Source organism: Accipiter gentilis, unplaced genomic scaffold (genome assembly GCF_929443795.1).
Source record: "Accipiter gentilis unplaced genomic scaffold, bAccGen1.1, whole genome shotgun sequence".
Taxonomy (NCBI): domain Eukaryota; kingdom Metazoa; phylum Chordata; class Aves; order Accipitriformes; family Accipitridae; genus Astur; species Astur gentilis.
In genome coordinates, this window is record NW_026060847.1 from 1,045,736 (window position 1) to 1,066,040 (window position 20,305).

The window sequence follows — 20,305 nt, forward strand, 5'->3', positions numbered from 1 at the left end:
AACTCTCAAAACTCATTTTAATACGAAGCGGTGATAGGTCATGTATATGTGTAGGTGTATTGTGAATATGTAACACTTGATTGTATAAATTTGAAGCAAAATGCCGAGTCAGGCGTGCAGGACTTACTTTGGTGGGACTACCCCCCTGTGCTGCCCAATGTTGAATGAACAAACCTACTTTACAAAGATTGTGGAGTCTGTTTTCCACACGTCACTGGTACTACCATGGAGTACCAGCAGGAGTAACGTACTACTACGCAGGATCAGGTAGGGATGCCAGGCCTCCCCCAGAGGGTCAGGTAGGGACAGCGTGTCTAACACCGTGCACCTGTAGGGACAACAGGTGTAGCCCGGAGTACCAGTAGGGGTACCAGTACTACTGTGCAGGATCAGGTAGGGACGCCAGGACTACCCAGGAGCATCAGGTATGGATACCAGGCCTACCCCAGGGGGTCAGGTAGGGAGGCGAGGTTTACTCTGCCCTTGAGGTAGGGAGGCCAGGTCTACCCCACCGGCGCTGGCAGAGAGGCCAGGTCTACCCCACCCTTCCTGGCAGGGAGTCCTGGTCGACCCTGTCCATGCAGGTAGGGACGCCAGGCCTACCTGGAGCATCAGGTAGCGAGGCCAGGTCTATACTGTCTGTGCAGGTAGGGAGGCCAGGTCTACCCCACTGGCACTGGGAGGGATGCCAGGTCTACATTGCCCTTACTGGCCCTTACAGGGACACCTGCTCTACCCAGTCCGCATGGGTAGGGACTCCAGACCTACCACAGAAGGTCAAGTAGGGAGGGTGGGTCTAACCCTACATGCCCGTAGGGACAGCAGGTGTACTGCGGAGTACCAGTAGGGGTACCAGTACTGCTGCGTAGGATCAGGTAGGGATGCCAGGCCTACCCCAGATGGTCAGGTAGGGAGGCCAGGTCTAGCCCACTCTTGAGATAGGGAGGCCTGGCCTACTCTGTCCGTGGTGTTTGGGAGGCCAGGTCTACCTCGCTCGTGCCGGTAAGAGAGGCCTGGTCTATCACATCTGCCCGGATAGGGAGGCCAGGTCTACCCCGTTCGCGTGGGTAGGGAGGTCAGGTCTACCACACCCTCGCCGACAGGGATGCCAGGTCTACCCTGTCATTGCCAGCAGGGAGGCCTTGCCTCCTCTGCCTGCACGGGTAGGGAGGCCAGGTCTACCCCACCCTAGCCAGCAGGCAGTCCTGGTATACCCGATCCACGTGGGTAGGTACACCAGGCCTACCCCGCAGCATCAGGTAGGGACACCAGGACGACATCACAGGGTCAGGTAGGGAGGGCGCATCTACACCCGCAAGCCCATAGGGACAGCAGGTATACCCCAGAGTACCAGTAGGGGTACCGGTACTGCTGCGCAGGATCAGGTAGGGGTACCGGTACTACCCCGGAGCATCAGATGGGGATGCCAGGCCTACCCCAGAGGCTCAGGTAGGGAGGCCAGGTATAGCTCGGAGCGCCTGTAGGGACAGCAGCTGTACATCAGGTTACAAGTAGGGGTACCAGTACTACCAGTAAGGGGTAACGGTACTACCCTGAAGGATCAAGTAGGCAGGCAAGGTCTACCCCACCCTCTTGGGTGGGGAGGCCAGGTCTACCCCGACTGCATTGGTAGAAAGGCCAGGTCAACCCCGCGCTTGCTGATAGGGGCACCAGGTCTACCCTGCTAACCCTAGTAGGGAGGCCAGGTCTATCGCACTTGCACAGGTAGGGAGGCCAGGTCTACCTCGCCCGTGCCCATAAGGGAGGCCTGGTCTAGCCCGGAGCGGCAGTAGGGACAGCAGGTGTACCCCAGGGTACAAGTAGGGGTACCGGTGCTACCCTGGAGTACCAGTAGGGGTAATGATACTACCCCAGAGGATGAGGTAGGGATGCCAGTCCTACCCCCGATGGTCTGGTAAGGAGGCCAGTTGTACTGTGCCCATGCTGGCAGGGAGGCCACGTCTACCCCATCATTGCCGGTATGGAGGCCAGGTCTACCCCCTCCGCACAGGTAGGTAGGCCAGTTCTAACATGTCTGCGTGGGTAGGGAGGCCTGGTCTACCCCATCCATGTGGGTTGGAAAGCCAGAGCTATCCCGGAGCATCAGGTAGGGATACCACGCCAACCCCAGAGGGTCCAGTAGGGAGGGTAGGTCTACTTTCATGCCGCAGTAGGGGTAGCAGGTGTACCCCAAGGTACAAGTAGAGGTACTGGTACTACCCTGGAGTACTGGTAGGGGTACTGGTACTACCACACAGGATCACGTAGGGATGGCAGGCCTATGCCAGATGGTCAGGTCAGGAGGCCAAGTCTACCCCACCCGCATGGATAGGGAGGCCTAGTCTACTCTTTTCGTGCAGGTAGGGAAGCCAGGTCTACATTGCCCTTGCAGGTAATGGAGGCCTGGTTTACCTTGTTGGCACGGGTACGGAGACCGGGTCTGCCCTGCCCACACCAGAAGGGAGGCCAGGTCTTGCCCTCCTTTGCCCGTATGCAGGTGTATTGGTTTTGTCTGGCAAGGTTTTGGTAGCAGGGGGGGTTACAGGGGTGGCTTCTGTAAGAAGCTGCTGGAAGCTTCCCCTGTGTTCGAGAGAGAGCGAGCCCATATTAGCTGGCTCTGAGATGGACCCGCCGCCGGCCAAGGCCAAGCCAATCAGTGATAGTGGTAACGCCTCTGTGATAACATTTTTAAGAAGGAAAAAAGTTGTGTTGCAGAGAAACAGCCGTCGGAGTGAGGAGTGAGAACATGTAAGAGAAAGAAGCCTGCGGACACCAAGGTCAGTGAAGAAGGAGGGGGAGGAGATGCTCCAGGCGCTGGAGCAGAGATTCCCCTGCAGCCCGTGGTGAAGACCCTGGTGAGGCAGGCTGTCCCCCTGCAGTCCAGGGAGGTCCACGGTGGAGCAGATATCCACCTGTAGCCCGTGGAGGACCCCACGCTGGAGCAGGTGTGTTCCCGAAGGAGGCTGTAACCCCGTGGGAAGCCGCGCTGGAGCAGGTTCCTGGCAGGACCTGCGGATCTGTGGAGAGAGGAGCCCACGGAGCAGGTTTTCTGGCAGGACTTGTGACCCCGTGGGGGACTCACGCTGGAGCAGTGTGCACCTGAAGGACTGCACACCGTGGAATGGACCCATGCTGGAGCAGTTTGTGAAGAACTGCAGCCCGTGGGAATGGCCCACGTTGGAGGAGTTCGTGGAGGACTGTCTCCCGTGGGTGGGACCCCACACTGGAGCAGGGCAAGAGTGTGATGAGCCCTCCCACTGAGGAGGTGAAGCGGCCAAAAATAACGTGTGATGACCATAAACCCCATCCCTGTCCCCCTGTGCAGCTGGGGGGGCTTGATGGTGAAATCCGGGAGTGAAGTTGTGCCCGGGAAGAAGGGAGGGGTGGTGGGAAGGTGTTCTGAGATTTCATTTTATTTCTCATTACCTTGCTCTGGTTGATTTGTAATAAATTGAGTCTGTTTTGCCCGTGACGGTAATAGTGAATCATCTCTCCTTTCCTTATCTCGACCCGCAAGCCTTTTGTTATATTTTTCTCTCCCCTGTCCAGCTGAGGATGGGGGAGTGATAGAATGGCTTTGGTGGGCACCTGGTGTTCAGCCAGGGTCAACCCATCAGAGCAGGCCTTGTCTGCCTCGTCCGCACGGTTAGAGAGGCAAGTTCTACCCCACCCTTGCAGTTAGGCAGGCCAGGTCTTCCCAACCCACTTGGCCAGGGAGGACATGTCTACCCCGCCCTTGCAGTACGGATACCAGGTCTACCACGCCCGCATGGTTAGGGAGGCATGTCCTACCCCTCCCACGCCGATACGGAGGCCACTTCTACCCCACTGGCACCAGCGGGGAGGCCAGGTCTACACCATTTGCGCTGTTAGGGAGGCCAGGTCTACCCTGCCCGCTTGGGTAGGGAGACCAGGTCTACCCTGCCTGTGCTGGTAGGGAAGGCAGGTCTACCCCATCTACGTGGTTAGGGAAGCCAGGTCTACCCTGCCCCCTCGGCTAGTAAGGCGTGGTCTTATACCACCTGCACAGTTAGTGACGCCAGGTCTACCCTGCCCATGCGGTTAGGGAGGTCAGGTCTACCCTGGCCATGCATTTAGGGAGGCCTGCTCTACCAGGCCCGCGCGGACAGGGTGGCCAGCTCTACCCCACCTGCACTGGTCGGGAGGCCAGGTCTACACTGCCCGTGCAGTTAGAGAGGGCAGGTTTACCCCACCCGCACGGTTAGGGAAGCAAGGTCTACCCTGCCTTGCCAGTAGGGAGGCCAGGTCTACCACACCCACGCAATTAAGGAGGCCAGGTCTACCCCGCCCACGTGGTTAGGGAGGCCACCTCTACCCCGCCTTTGCCATTAGGGAGGCCAGTTCTACCCTGGGCTTGTGGTTAGGCAAGCCAGGTCTTCCCAACCTGATTGGCCAGGGAGGCTGTGTGTACCCCGCCCTTGCCAGTACGGAGGCCAGGTTTACCCTGCCCTCGCAGTTAGGAAGGCATGGCCTACCCCACCATGCGGTTAGGGAGGCCACTTCTACCCCACCAGTGCCGGACTGGAGTCCAGCTCTATGTTGTTCACATTGTTACGGAGGCCATGTCTACCCCACCGGCACCAGTCAAGAGGCCAGGTCTACCCTGCCCACACGGTTAGGGAGGCCTGGTCTACCTGGTTTGCACAGGTAGGGAGGCCAGACCTACCCCACCAATGCCATTTGGGAGTTCTGTTTTACCCCACGCTTGTGATTAGGGAGGCCATGTCTACCAGGCCCACTCAGATAAAAGGCCAGGTCTACCCCACCAGCGTCGGCAGGCAGGCCAGGTCTACGCCGCCCTTGCCGGTAGGAAGGCCTGGTCTACCCAGCCCACTCGGGTAGGGAGAACATGTCTACCCCACCGGCACCCTTGGGATGCCAGGTCTATCCCACCCACATGGTTAAGGAGGCCTGGTCTACCGCACCAGCGCCAATCGGGAGGCCAGGTCTAGCCCACCCACTCAGCAAGGGAAGCAAGGTCTACCCCACCACTGCCAGTTGAGAGGCCTGGTCTACCCCGCCTGCATGGGTAGGGAGGCCAGGTCTACCTAGCCCGCCCGATTAGGGAGGCCTGGTCTCCCATGCCCATGGGGTTAGGGCCTCCACGTCTAACCCACCCTTATGGTTAGGAAGGCCTTGTATACGCCACTGGCGATTTTCGGGAGGTCAGGTCTACCCCCCCACATGGTTAGGGAGTGTATTGGTTTTGTGTGGCAAGGTTTTGGTAGCGGGGGTGTTACAGGGGTGGCTTCTGTAAGAAGCTGCTGGAAGCTTGCCCTGTGTTCAAGACACCCCATAAGAGCTGACTCTAAGACGGACCCACTGCTGGCCAAGGCCAAGCCAATCAGTGATAATGGTAACGCCTCTGTGATAACATTTTTAAGAAGGAAAAAAGTTGTGTTGCAGAGAAACAGCCGCCGGAGCGAGGAGTGAGAACGTGCAAGAGAAACAACCCTGTGGACACCAAGGTTAGTGAAGAAGGAGGGGGAGGAGATGCTCCAGGCGCTGGAGCAGAGATTCCCCTGCAGCCCGTGGTGAAGACCCTGGTGAGGCAGGCTGTCCCCCTGCAGTCCAGGGAGGTCCACGGTGGAGCAGATATCCACCTGTAGCCCATGGAGGACCCCCTGCCGGAGCAGGTGGGTTCCCGAAGGAGGCTGTGACCCCATGGGAAACCCACGCTGGAGCAGGTTCCTGGCAGTATCTGTGGATCTGTGGAGAGAGGAGCCCACGGAGCAGGTTTTCTGGCAGGACTTGTGACACCGTGGGGGACCCACACTGGAGCATTGTGCTCCTGAAGGACTGCACACTGTGGAATGGACCCATGCTGGAGCAGTTTGTGAAGAACTGCAGCCCGTGGGAATGGCCCATGTTGGAGAAGTTCATGGAGGACTGTCGCCCGTGGGGGGGACCCCACACTGGAGCAGGGGAAGAGTGTGATCAGCCCTCATCCTGAGGAGGTGAAGCGGCAGAAAATAATGTGTGATGACCCTAAACCCCACCCCTGTCCCCCTGTGCTGCGGGGGGGGCTTGGTAGAGAAATCCAGGAGTGAAGTTGTGCCTGGGAAGAAGTGAGGGGTGGAGGGAAGGTGTTCTGAGATTTGGGTTTATTTCTCATTACCTTACTCTGGCTGATTTGTAATAAATTGAGCTAATTTTCCCCAAGCTGAGTCTGTTTTACCTGTGACGGTAATTAGTGAATGATCTCTCCTGTCCTTATCTCCACCCGCAAGCTTTTTTGTTATATTTTTCTCTCCCCTGTCCAGCTGAGGATGGGGGAGTGATAGAATGGCTTTGGTGGGCACCTGGCGTCCAGCCAGGGTCAACCCATCTCACACGGGCAGTCCACCGACCACATCCAGCAATGAAATTGCTGGAGGGGAACTCTAGAAACCAAAGGGAAGCGCCAGTAACCCCGCCCCTCAGGCTGAGAACCATAACCCTTTTGCAGCACTGTGAGAAGAACCAGAAGGGTTAACAAACTAGAAGCTGCGGTTTGGGGTTCAGGCCACCAAATCCGCATGGTGAATACTTGCCAATGGTCTGCTGATAAAAAGCCTTATATACACATTCCTGTGGCTCCAAGGCAGATAAGTTTAGAATTCTTAATTGATACAGGAGCCCAAATTAGTGTTTTAAATGAACGACAAGCTAGTGAGCTGGCAATTAAACCTTTGAGAAAGGCTGTAAACATTATAGGAGTGACAGGAGCAGCAGAAAAATGTCCCATAGCTCGAACTCAATTCTGGCTACCTGGGGAAAAGAGAATGATGGCTGTGGAAGTGGCTCTGAGACCCTATGAGGGAAATATACTGGGATTTGATGTTCTGGCAGGCAAACAATGGTACCTACCCAACGGCAGGGTGTGGAGCTTTGAGGGCAGAGGGGCAGAGGCTATCCATGTGAGAACCTTGCAACTTGCTCCTGCACTACCGCAATCTAAAGTAACCCATGTCTATCAATACCTGCTGCCAGCCAGTGCCAAATGGGGCATTTTGGAAGTAATTAACAACCTTGAGAAGAGACAAGTTCATAAGTCCCACACATTCCCTTTATAATTTTCCTGTTTGGCCAGTCTGAAAACCAGATGGGAGGTGGTGACTAACAATTGATTATAGGAGGTTGAACAGTAATACCTCACCATTAACTGCTGCTGTTCCAAGTATAACCTCAATAGGAACAGCAATAAAGGCTGCGGCCGACCCATGGATGGCTGCTTTAGATGTCAAGGATATGTTTTTTATGGTTCCCCTAAGGGAAGAGGACAAACCCCAGTTCGCCTTCACTTGGGAGGGGACCCAATATACTTTTAATTGACTTCCCCAGAGATATAGGCATTCCCCAAGTATTGCTCACAAAGCTTCAGCCAAGCTCCTTGATGCTGTGGAAGTACCATCAGGTGTTCACATGTATCAATATATAGATGATATCCTGGTTGGTGGGGATAACAAGGAACAGGTAGGGCAAGTGTCTGAGGCCATCAGGAATCTGTTAGTCAAGAATGGGCTAGACGTCCCATCTTCTAAATGTCAAGGTCCTTCTCCGATTGAGGAGGCACCCAAATCCGTGACAGGCTGAGATATGCAGGCAGTGTGGTTCACGGATGCATCTGCCCATCAAGTGGGATAAAAATAGCAATATAAAGCAGTGGCATTGGAGACTGGTACTGGGAAGACAGTCGAGGAAGAGGGTGAAGGTAGTGCACAAGTAGGAGAACTGCGGGCTTTATTACTGGCCGTAGAGAATGGTGCTACCATCATCTATACTGACTCTTACGCAACCTTTAAGGGTGCTACAGAGTGGATATGTCAGTGGGAATCTAGTAAGCGGGAAGTAGGTCATGTGAAAGTGTGGAGGACAGAGGACTGGCAACGTCTCCTGGCAATAGGGAGGTCCCGACCTTTAAAGGTGGGATGGGTGAAGGGACATGCTTGGGGTAGAACCCCAGCTGCAAAATGGAATCAACAGGTGGACCACTTGGCCCAAATCAGGATGGTCACCAGTGAGAAGGAAGATTGGGATAGACTAGATGAATGGTTGCATATCAAGAAAGGCCACTCAGGGAAAGAGGAACTCTATTATGAATGCCAATCTCGGGGTTGGCTGGTGTCTATGAAAACCCGTGAAGCAATTCTCACAGCTTGCCCGCAATGCCAAATGAGGCTTAAGGCTAATCACCCAAACCAGGCTCCAGCCCAGCATATCAGACAAGGCAAGGCTCTTTGGAGCACGTGGCAGGCTGATTACAGTGGTCCTCTGAGACCATCATCTGGGAGGAAATATATTTTGGTAGGAGTGGAGGTAGCATCAGGATTGTCTATGGCAACAGCTGTTGGCACAGCTACTGGAGACCAGACAGTTCAGGTTATGTGAGAATGGTTTGGTATTCTACCTATTCCTCAATGTATTCAAAGTGATAACGGGTCACATTTCACAGCCGCAGTGGTACAAGACTGGGTGCGAGGGGAAGGCATCAAATGGGTGTTTCACACACCATGTTACCCCCAAGCTAATGGTATAGTTGAGCGTACCAATGGCTTGATTAAAAAACATGCTGATGTCTCATGCCATAACTGGGACACACGATTACCACGAGCAGCTTTTGCTGTCAATAACTATGGGGAAATTATGGTAGTACAAAAATTTGAGCATTTTGTCCTACAGGACTGTTAACAGGCGATGACTATACCAGAGGGTCAGAGAAGCCAGTTCCCACTGGGGACATATGTGGGCCAACCTGCCATGGTGAAACTACCTTCCATTGGTATTGTTCCTATGACCTTAGCAAAACCCAGAGGCTTGTATGCCTGGGAAACCTTAGACAGGAGCGGAAAGACTCACCATGTCACCACATTGCCCGGTGGATAATCCTGGACTTCTAGCCCTGTGACCCAGTTTTAAGACTGAGGTCTAGTTTGTGCTTTCTTACAGGACAATGAAGAAACGAGCCATTCCAGTGGTTCTACTGGTAGTGATGATGGTGGCAGGTGTGGATGATTAAGACCTGGATGACAACATCATGGCAAAGATGATGGACATCAATATATCGCAAGCCCTAACCTCATATGGGAGCAATGTAACTATCATAGTTGGAGGTTCAGATTGGATGGGGGAGGAGGGTATACTCAGGTTGTTTATAGTTGGTCACCAGGTGCAGTAAATGCTGGTTCGGTATGGAACACCAGATGTGACTATATCCTCCAACTAACCCATGAGATCACAGGGTGGAGCTGGAATGGTACTACACTATGCCCTGAAATTCCATGGGGGTGGCTGTGTACGGTGCCCAAGGGAACACCGATAGAGCATTCTAGAATTGAGTTTACAACTATCAACCTCAGCCAAGGTTACATCTGCCAGTTTGGGACTCTGGAACAAGCAGTTACAACATACCGGTAAAATGACTATCCAAAATTGAGCCGTACTGGATTTGATGCTACTGAAAGAGAAAGGTGTATGTGGAGTTTTAAACCTGTTGATGGGGGACTGCTGTGTTCACTCCAAATGTGTCAATGTAGCTTCAAGATCAAATCAACAAAAGAAAGTGGCAAGAGGCTCAGAGGCGATTGCTTGTTTACCAGGGACTACTTGGCTGGGTAGGAAAGTTTTGATATGTTGGGATTTTCTTTGACAGGGTGGATGACCAGCCTTCTCTAATCTTTAATAATGCTTGCAGTTATGATTACTGTAACCTGTATTGCACTAAGTTGTATCAAACGTTTGGCAGTGAAGTTTGTACTAGTGGTTAAGTATACTCTCTTAAAAGCCTGTTCGTGCGTCAGATAGTCCACTTGAACTCTAGACCAGAATGAAATGATGACCCACAATGAGAGTCAAATTCATCAGACTGCGGTCCCTTTTAGCTCTGGATGCAAGAGGTAACTGTACGACCACTCCAAGGAAACCTGGGCTGTGGTCACAGGATGCAATGTGTGCCAGGACACGCTGCCCCTGAAAGGAAACAAAATTTCTCTGGGCAGGGAGGAGAGGAAAAATAACCCAAACTCTAGAGGTTGCAGGTTGAAAATTAAACTGACCAATTGAGAAGCACCAGGTACACTGAAGTGTTGATCTTTTGGCCAATGGGGATTAAAATGACCACAGATCAGATTCGACAAGGGTATAAATGGGGTCCAGCCAGATGACATTTTGGCATCAGTCCTCGTCGGAGCAGTGGGTCTGCAGTCGGGGACTCTCCCCTTGGGTCGGGATGATGGCCTAGGTAATTCCTGCAGGTTGAGAGCCCTCATCTTTTAGGTGAGTGATATGTGCCTTTTGAGTCATGATTTTAAATCTTAAGAATACTTAAGTTGGCTGTGAAGTACTAATTACCCTTACATGCTCAAGCCTGTGGTTCACAAATTTTACCAGAGTTCTAACTAACTTTTTACTGAAGAACAAATCTGAGTTTTAACACCTCTTGGATTTGATTATGTAAGCCTCCATGACACTCTTCTTCTAATGAAAGAAATGCCACAGGACACAAGTGTCTCTGTTGCTGAGGGAGGGAACACCAGTGATTGCTTCAGCCTGTTTCCCAGCAGGTTCCCCTGGAGCCCCAGGGAAACCTGGAGGGAACCCAGAGGGGGCAGGGAAAGTGCTGCCTTGGGCTGGTCCTCTGCTGCTGAGCTGGGCTGGGCTCCTGGGCTGGAGGGAGCTCATGGCAAGCAGGCAGCACTGCCGAGAGACAGCTCTGCCCAGGAGCAGCTCCTCTGCAAAGCGCAGCAGGGCTGAGGGCACTGCCTACAGGCACCGAAGGTAGAGAAGTGAGGCGGAGTTAAAGGCAGTCTGGGGTGGGAAGACTAAGAAGTGCTGAGTTGGAGGAAAATCTTCACAGCCCTTAACAGGGTAAGTGTCTTGCTGCAGGGCAATGCAGCTGTGGTTCCTGGAATGACCTCCTAAAGTTGGCACATCCCACAGCCTATGGGGTCTTTCAGAAGCACTGTCACAGTTTCTTTGTTACAGAGAAAAAAATACGTGTTTTGGAGCACAGCTTCCCTGCTGCACTGTCAGAAGGACAGGGCACGTTGGATCCTTTCACCGGGGATTGGCTGCAGGGGTGTGAAGCCAGGTGTGAAGCCAGGGGTGCCCTGTTCTGTCCTTCTGAGCAGGCACCCTGTGCCCAACGGGGTGTGTGCCAGGGACTTTGTCTACTGCCAGGGTCGGCACTCAGCTTGTCCAGGAAACTCCCCACAGCAGTGCCGGGAGAAGCTGTACATTGGCAGGAAAGGGTCCTTCTGGTTTGAGAGGGTGTTGTGTGTGTGTGCGTGAGACCTCTCACAGCTCCAGATCACCACAGGACATTTCTGAGTGGACTTTTCAAGGAGAAGGTCAGGGCAGGGATTGCTATAAAGAAAGAAGCTTTCTTGAGTCTGTGTTTTCAGCTTCCTTCCCTTGGGGAATTTGTGGAGAGAAATGGAAAAGGAGCTTTCATGCTTGAACAAGTCCCTGAGACTACTGAGCTGTAACTTTGAGTTACCAGTAGGTCTGATAGGAACCTCCTAAAGTGCCTTCAGCTCCTCCTGTGCCTTTGAACAGCATCAGCATCACCTTTGCTGGATCCAGCAGGGATGTTCTGACCTGCCCTTTTCTACCAGCAAAAGGAACATGTACCTAGCCGGTGTCCTGCAAACAGGCAGGTTTCTGTAGGTCCATGGTGAGTGCACAGAGGTTGGGATGGGGTCTGTGAGCTCTGACAGGGAAAAGACATGGCACAGGGAAACACCTCCTAGGAGGAAAATCTCCTGGCAGCAGGGGAATGACCAGGGAATGAGAGGAAACTAAAACCAGAAATGCTGTGAGAGGGAGAATTCAGAAATCTCTGTATCATCCCCTCCAATGCAGACCCATTCCTCTGAGCAAACCCCCTTGCCTCCTCTCCCACCCAGCAAAGCCCCTACCCTCAGAGCTGGGGGGTCCAAGGCATGAACCATCTCCTCTGCAGCCAGAGCTCCAGCAGAGCCACGGTGCAGCTGTCCAGCCACGTACCCAGGTCCCTCTGCAGAGCCCAGGGGCTGAGAGAAACTGCCTGGCAATGTTGATGCCTGGGAGGTGGTGTGCACAGCTGGGTAAGGCTAACGCTGTCCTGAGGGCCCAGCTGGCTCTTCCCTTGCTTCTCTCATCCAGACCCTCACTGTATTGTTCCTTGTTTCTGTACTTGTTTGTGTTATTGTTACCTTGTTCTTGCTGTCAGGCTGTCTGGGGATGGGAGTTTCAGTAGCAGAGTCACACACTGATCTTGTAGTCCTTTCATGCAGGTATGTCCATGGGAACAAGTGTCCCAGCTTTCCTCTAACCCATGGAGATCTGGTCAATACAGTCTGTGGGGCTGGGTAATGAGTTTACTTGTACTGAGATGCTATCTTTATGGCACTTGGCTACCTATTTTAAGTGTTCTTCCAAGCTTTGAGATGCTCTGCAGGATGCAAAGTTGTCCTGTATCAGCTCTGTTTTATCTGAAAGCCCCATGGAGTATGTAGAGACTCTACAACTGAGGAAATGCTGTTAGGTTTGTGAAATGAGGCAGGTGCGTCCCTAGCTATGAGTGGGTGCTGAGACCTTGGTCATCTGCACTGGATCCTTTTTTGCTCTCAGCAGTGTCTGGAGGCTTTTCAGGGTAACACAGTATTGTGATCACTCTCCATCTCAGAAAGTTGCAAGCCCAGGGCAGCTGTGAACAAGACGGAGGGACAGAGCACCTCCCCTCACTCTGCACTAAGCCACAGCCAATCCTCTTGCCTTCCAGGGCTCACTCTGTTCTCCCAGAGTACAGCAGAAATTCTGAGGCTTCTGACATCAAAGTATACTGCCCAGGTGAGACAGAGGGAAACATTAAGAATAACCTCTGAGACTGCCTTCTGCTGTCTCCTTTCCTTAGCACTTGCAGTGCAGTTGCTAACAGGTCCTTCTGCATTAGAAGCAGTTTCGTTTCACAAATTCGAACATCAGGACTGGCTCCTGCCCCCACAGCTCCCAAGAACTCACTGCTGCAGAGCAGGGCTGACTCCTCAGCAGCCAGTGGGCAGAGGCCCCACTCTTCACAGCACACTTGGACAGCAACAACCAGAGCTCCTGCCATAGAGCTGAAGGAAGGTCTCCTAGAAAAGTAAAAAGAGGGTGGTTGTAGAAAGGGGAGTATCTAGGAGAAAAGGCTTTTGTTTTGTCTAGAGGTCTCCCCTAACTTCTCACTGACTTTTCCTCTTTGGACAGGTCCCCATGCCCAGAGGGACCAAATGTCCAATGGCAGCTCCATAACCAAATTCCTCCTCCTGGCATTCGCAGACACGCGGGAGCTGCAGCTCTTGCACTTCTGGCTCTTCCTGGGACTCTACCTGGCTGCCCTCTTGGGCAATGGCCTCATCATCACTGCCATAGCCAGTGACTACTGCCTCCACACACCCATGTACTTCTTCCTCCTCAACCTCTCCTTCCTTGACCTGGGCTTGATCTCCACCACTGTCCCAAAAGCTATGGCCAATTCCCTGTGGGACACCAGGGTCATCTCCTACACAGGATGTGCTGCAGAGGTGTTTTTTTTCTTTTTTTGTGCTACAGCAGAGTTTTATCTTCTCACGGTCATGGCCTACGACCGCTATGTTGCCATCTGCAAACCCCTGCACTACGGGACCCTCCTGGGCAGCAGAGCTTGTGTCCACATGGCAGCCGCTGCCTGGGGAAGTGGGTTTCTCAATGCTGTGGTGCACACAGCCAATACATTTTCACTACCACTCTGCAAGGGCAATGCTGTGGACCAGTTCTTCTGTGAAATCCCCCAGATCCTCAAGCTTGCCTGCTCAGATGCCTACCTCAGGGAAGTCGGGGTTGTTGTGATTACTGCGTCTTTTGGTTTTGGGTGTTTTGTTTTCATTGTGCTGTCCTATGTGCAGATCTTCAGGGCTGTGCTGAGGATCCCCTCTGAGCAGGGACAACACAGAGCCTATTCCACATGCTTTTCACACCTGGCTGTGGTCTCTCTTTTTCTCAGCACGTCATTTTTTGCCTACCTTAAGCCCCCCTCTATATCCTCCCCATTTCTGGATCTGGTTGTGACTGTTCTGTACTCATTGGTGCCTCCAGCAGTGAACCCTCTGATCTACAGCATGAGAAACCAGGAGCTCAAAGCTGCACTGAAGAAGCTGAAGAAACTATGTAGCTGCTGCTTCCAGCTTCAGGGAGTTAAAAACTCTTGTGTCTTCCAGTAGTATGTCTCAATATTTTCTTAGCTCTTTAACTCTGTTTCTATCTATCCCTTTTTGTCTCTAGGTCTCAAAGAGTTCTTGTAGGGATGGTCCTTGTAAAAGTCAGACTGCATTAGATGCAGTTTGGACTTAGCATACAGCTGAGAAGAGTAGTTTATGGCTTCTGTAATTACATCATGTTTAAATATTTTTGTTAGAAATTAAGACAAATCCTTCTGTGCCCATGTTCAGCCATTTCACTGAGGAACTCAGTGAAGTGAGTTCATTGAGTTGGTGCTGCTCAGTTGGCCGCTAGTCACAAGTGGTGATACCCAGGGCTCAGTATTGGCACCAGTTCTGTTTAGTGTCTTTATCAGTGATCTGGAAAAGGGGATTCAGTGTGTAATCGACAGGGAACCAAATTGTTCCCTGACATTGTGTAATTCGTGTTGAATTAAAAAGAAGACAATAAGGTTTACATACCAATCGGGAGGGGGGAAGGGACACATTGTGATTTACTAGATAAGGAAGGAAAAGACAACAACGGACCAGATAAGGGGATTAACTCTACTGCGACTGCATTCCTCCACATCAAAAGACATTCCACAGACACTCTCCTTTGAGAAGATTGACTGAATCTACCCATTAACAAACCTGTGAAGAAAGAAGAAGCAAGACAAGACGGAGATTTACAAGAAAGGGGTGCATGAACTGTATAAAAGGAATGTAACTATAACAGAAAGCTGTGAGCCGTTGGTGAAGCATGGACTCCCCGGCCGCCCAGCGCTGCTTGCTTGCTATTCTCAATAAATACATGAATTTTATATAGAATTGGCTCTGTTGGTTTAATAACAAGTGCACCCTCAGTTAAGTTTGCAGATGACACCAAGTTGGGCAGGAGTGTTAATCTGCTGGAGGGTAGGATGGCTCTTCAGAGGGATCTGGACAGGCTAGATCAATGGGCTAAGGCCAATTGTATGAGGTTCAACAAGGTGAAGTGCTGGGTCCTGCACTTGGGTCACAACAACCTCATGCAATGCTGCAGGCTTAGGGAAGAGTGGCTGGAAAGCTGCCCAGTGGAAAAGGACCTGGGGGTGTTGGTTGACAGCTGGCTAAATATGAGCTGACAGTGTGCCCAGGTGGCCAAAAAGGTCAATAGCATCCTGGCTTGTATCAGAAATAGTGTGGCCAGCAGGACTAGGGAAGTGATTGTTCCCCTGTACTTGGCACTGGTGAGGCTGTGCCTCAAATACTGTGTTCAGCTTTGGGCCCCTCACTAGGAGAAAGGTATTGAGGTGCTGGAGCATGCCCAAAGAAGAGAAACAAAGCCAGTGAAGGCTCTAGAGAGAAAGTCTTATGAGGAGCAGCTGAGGGAACTGGGATTGTTTAGCCTGGAGAAAAGGAGGCTGAGGGACTCTACAACTGAGGACTGTCTGTAACTACATGAAAAGAGATTGTAGCAAGGTGGGTGTCAGTCTCTTTTCCTAGGTAACAAGTGATAGGACAAGAGGAAATGGCTTCAAGTTGCACTGGTGGAGGTTTAGATTGGATATTAGGAAAGATTTCTTCACTGAATGGTTTGTCAAGCCTTGGAAGGGGCTGCCCAGGGAAGTGGTTGAGTCACCATCCCTGGAGGTATTTACAGGACATGTAGCTGTGGCACTTAGGGACATGGCTTAGTGGTGGACTTGGCAGTGTTAGGTAATGGTTGGACTCAATGATCTTAATGGTCTTTCAACCTAAATGATTTGATGATTCTATGTTAAAGACAGAGGCAGACATAGAGAGGTAAAATGTGCCAATATAAATACAGTCATTCTTCAGAGCAGTCTTTATCCATTTGAAACACTGGTAGGAATATTTACTGTGATAAGTGGTTGTATAAAAATACTTACATAGAGAAGAGAGGATAATCAGCTTGGTAGTACATACCCTTTGACCTGTTAATAAAAAAACTATGAAAAAAAAAAAAGGAAATTCATAAAAAAACTTAACAATGCTGGAAATGAAGACTTTTTTCAGCTATTACACTGAGTTCTTTTCTGCAGAGGTTTCATGTTTGTCCTTGTCGTGGTTTAACATGAACCAGCAACTAAGCACCATGCAGCCACTTGCTTACTCATCCCCAGTGGGATGGGGGAGAGACTCAGAAGAGTAAGAGAGAGAAAACTTGTGGATTGAGATAAAGATAGTTTAATAAGTAAAACAAAAGCCGCACACACAAGCAAAACAAAATGAGGAATTCATTCATGTTTCCCATGGGCAGGCAGGTGTTCAACCATCTCCAGGAAAGCAGGGCTCCATCAGATGTAACGGTTACTTAGGAAGACAAATGCTATAACTCCGAATGTCCCCCTCTTCCTTCTTCTTCCTCCAGCTTTATATGCTGAGTGCAACGTCATATGGTCTGGAATAGCCCTTTGGTCAGTTGGGATCAGCTTCTTGTGCACCGCCAGCCTACTCGCTGGTGAGGTGGTTTGAGAAGCAGAAAAGGCCTTGATGCTGTGTAAGCACTGCTCAGCAATAATGAAAATGTCCCTGTGTTATCAACACTGTTTCCAGCACAAGTGCAAAACACAGCCCCATACTAGCTATTCTAAAGAAAATTAACTCTATCCCAGCCAAAACCAGCACAGTTGGATATAAACACAATTAAAGAGTTGGCTAAGAAGACAATTAGACTGTTAAAAGACACATAAACTTTTACCCCCTGAAACTCAAATCAGCAGCATAGGTGAGTGGCATCTGAATGAACAAAGAATAAAGAATAAAGAAAATATTCTCTGAATGAACTAGAGAATAATGAAAAGGGCCTTTGCTTAGGCAGTCTGCTGAAAAGAGGACTTTAGAAATGGTCATTGTATCCTGGACAGGCAAAACCACATGAAAGATGAGAGAAATTAAGTACGTGGTATAACAGGCAGAATAGTGACAGTGAGGTTACAGGGGAAAACTGGTATTTCTTTGGAATATACCTTTTGAAAAGTCATGGGATTGGCAGAGCTCCCTTGTGAGACAGGACAAGCTGATGTTGTGCTCATCTTTGAAAGAGGCCAACAGTGCAACCCAGGGAACCACAGGCTGTACAAGATCACTTTGGTGAGGAATGTGCCATCAATTAAAGTCCTCTTGGGTGACATTTCTGGGCACCTAAAAGAGAAGAACTGTCAACAGGGACTTCCCAAGGATCAATCATGCTTCACCAACCTGACAGCCTGTAGTTGTGCATAAGGAGATAAAAAATGGATGTCATTTACCTCAGCTTCAGCAAAACTTTTGGCATGGTCTCCCTCAATATTCTTCTGCTCACATTAGGCCATTACAGTCTGGATGCACATAGAAACAGATGGGTAAAACACCAGGTGGATGATGAGGCTGAGAGAGCAGTGGTGAAGGTAGGTGGGTCACACTCTACCTTAAGGCTACTGGGACATACTGGCGTATAGTGGGGCAGCACAGGGGACTCTCCTGAGCCCTGTGCAGTTTAACACCTGTATCCATGACCCGGAGGAGGCAACTGTCACCACATTTGTTGATGTCACTAAATTGGGAGGACCAGTCCTGTGCCTTTGGATGCCATTCAAGGAAAACCTGAAGGCTGTAAGGACTGTCCTGTCAGGTACTTCATGAGATACAAGAATGTCGTGGTTTAGGCCCAGCCGGCCACAAAGCACCACGTGGCTGCTTGCTCACCCCTCCCCTCCCGCCCCCCCTCCCCCCCCCCGCCCCGGGTGGGATGGGGAGGAGAATCGATAGGAAAAAAAAGTAGAACCTCCTGGCTTGAGATAAGGATAGTTTACTGGGACAACACAAGGAAGGAAGAAACAGTAATAACAATATTACTAATAAAAGAATGTACAAAACTAGTGATGCACAGTGGAATTGCTCACTCCCTGGAACCTGACGCTCCACCCTTCCCCTTGCTGCAGCTCCACACCAGCCCCCAGCCCCAGTTGTATACTGAGCATGACATCACATGGTATGAAATATCCTTTTGGCTAGTTCATGTCAGCTGTCCTGGATGTGCCCCCTCCCAGCTTCCTGTGAAAATTAACTCTATCCCAGCCAAACCCAAGACAAAGAAGAACAAAGGCCAGATTCTGCACCTGGGATAGACTAATACTCTGCAGTTGCAGGGCCTTGGGGACTGCCTGGTCTGGCTGGGGAGCAGCTCTGCAGAAAAGGCCCTGGTGGTGCTGGGGGACAGAAAGCAAAACACGATCCCACCATGCATACTAGTCGCAAAGGCAGACAGCAGTGTCCTGGACTGTCTAAAGAGGAGCCTTGCCAAAAGACTGGGGGAGGTGATTGTCTCCCCATGGTCATTGCTCATTAGACAACCTGTACACTACTGTGTTAACTTTTGGGCCTCCACTGGGGAAGGGAAGGAGGGACGGAGTAGCTGGGTGGCTGCTGGGCTATTGGCCAGAGATAACCCACCAGAGCAAGGAAGAAGATGTGTATAACTTGGAGTGAATTCAGTGCAGAGTCAGTGAGATGCTCAGGGCCTGGAGCACTTGCCTGGGAGGAGAAACTGGGGGAAAGGGCCTTGTTCAGCCTGTAGAATGGAAGACCTTCAGAACCTCATAGTGATCTGCCAGTCCCTATGGGGAGGTTTTCAGGAAGATGAAGACAGTTTTGTAACCCTGGTGCTGGGCAGGAGACTAATAGGCAACAGTCAGGTGTTGAAATAAGGATGTTCTTGGCCAGAGATAAGGAAATGACATATCTCCAGACCATGGGGTGCTTTAGCCTGTAAACAGAATGTAAACAAATCCTCTGACTTGGGTACTCTCAACTTAATTGCTAAAAGAGAGGGAGGTGGAGGGATCTCAGAGCTTTCAGGCTCCTGTGGAAGATTCAAGGCCTCCAAGAAATAAGCTGAAGATAGCAGGTTTGCTCCCTGCTTTCAGTCAATGAAACCCAGAAACCTCACCTGCTTTTCCTTCCTCTCCTCCCAAAACCTGACTACATGATGGGAAGAAAGGAAGCAGAAAGGCCCTAGGAGTTGGAGGGCCATGGTGTCATTACATTGTAAAACCCATAAAGAATCAAGCTGGGAAGGGAGTCTGCAAGTCTGCATCAACAAGGTCCATCGGCAGGCCAGGCTGTGTCTGTGGTTGTGTCTGGAGACCATTACACCTACAGCACAGATCAATCTGGGGCTGAAACTCAGGCCTGGCTTACATGGTCTCCTGGGGCACGAACAGAGGTGTGGTTGGAGGCCTCAGGTGATGCTGGTCAGGGCCATGAAGGCCTATGGATGGTCTCAGGGCCCTGACACTGCGCCCGTGCGATCCCACCTGCCAGTGCCCTCAACAGGTCAGGTTCTCATTCCCTGATGTGCAGGGTCTGTGCTTGGCTACTCTCCTTCCCCACATCCCTGGGGATCTGAGAGACCACAACTTCATGGTCACTAGAGCCAAGGCTGAAGATGGTCTTCACATCCCTGACCAGCTCTTTCTCTTTTGGGAGTACCAGGTCCAGGTGAGGATCCAACTGGGTGGCCCATTTGGTATCAGGAACTTGTCCACAAGCCGCTGGACTGTTTGCATCCTTGCTTACTTGTCCAGTGAATACCAGGCAGACTGATTGCCCCATAAAAACCAGTCTGTGATCCACAGATTTCCCCAGGTCATTTAAATAAGACTTTATTCATTCCTCACCCTGACTGCATGACCTGTAACTCTGTCCTGGGTCTGGTTGCAATGATGGAGTTAATTTTCTTCATAGTAGCCCTTATGGTGCTGTGCTTTGAATTTGTTCCTGAACCAGCACTGGTAACACACCAGTGTTTTGGCTACTGCTGAACAGTCCTTACAGAGCATGAAGGCTTTCTCTTTTTCACATTCTGCCCCCACACTAAGTAGGCTGGGGGCATGCAAGAAGCTGGGACAGCTGACCCAAAATGACCAAAGGGATATTACATACCACAGGATGTCATGCCCATCAGTGAAAGCTCAGGGAAATGACAATGAAAAGAGGACATTAGTGGTCATGGTGTTTGTCTTTGCATGTCACTGATACATGTGATGAAGCCCAGCTTTTCTGGAAATGGCTAAACCTCTGCCTGCCCATGGGAAGTAGTGAATGAATTCCTTGTTTTGCTT

General features: G+C 51.1%; 1 protein-coding gene across 1 annotated transcript; it reads left to right on the plus strand.

The window, feature by feature from the left end:
* The first annotated feature begins 10,521 nt into the window (after window positions 1–10,521).
* LOC126036949 (olfactory receptor 14A16-like) lies at window positions 10,522–14,219 on the plus strand. Its single transcript, XM_049797177.1, has 2 exons — window positions 10,522–10,681; window positions 13,228–14,219. The coding sequence occupies exon 2, from the start codon at window positions 13,251–13,253 to the stop codon at window positions 14,217–14,219; it is 969 nt and encodes a 322-aa protein (XP_049653134.1). The 5' UTR covers window positions 10,522–10,681; window positions 13,228–13,250.
* The last annotated feature ends 6,086 nt before the right edge of the window (window positions 14,220–20,305 follow it).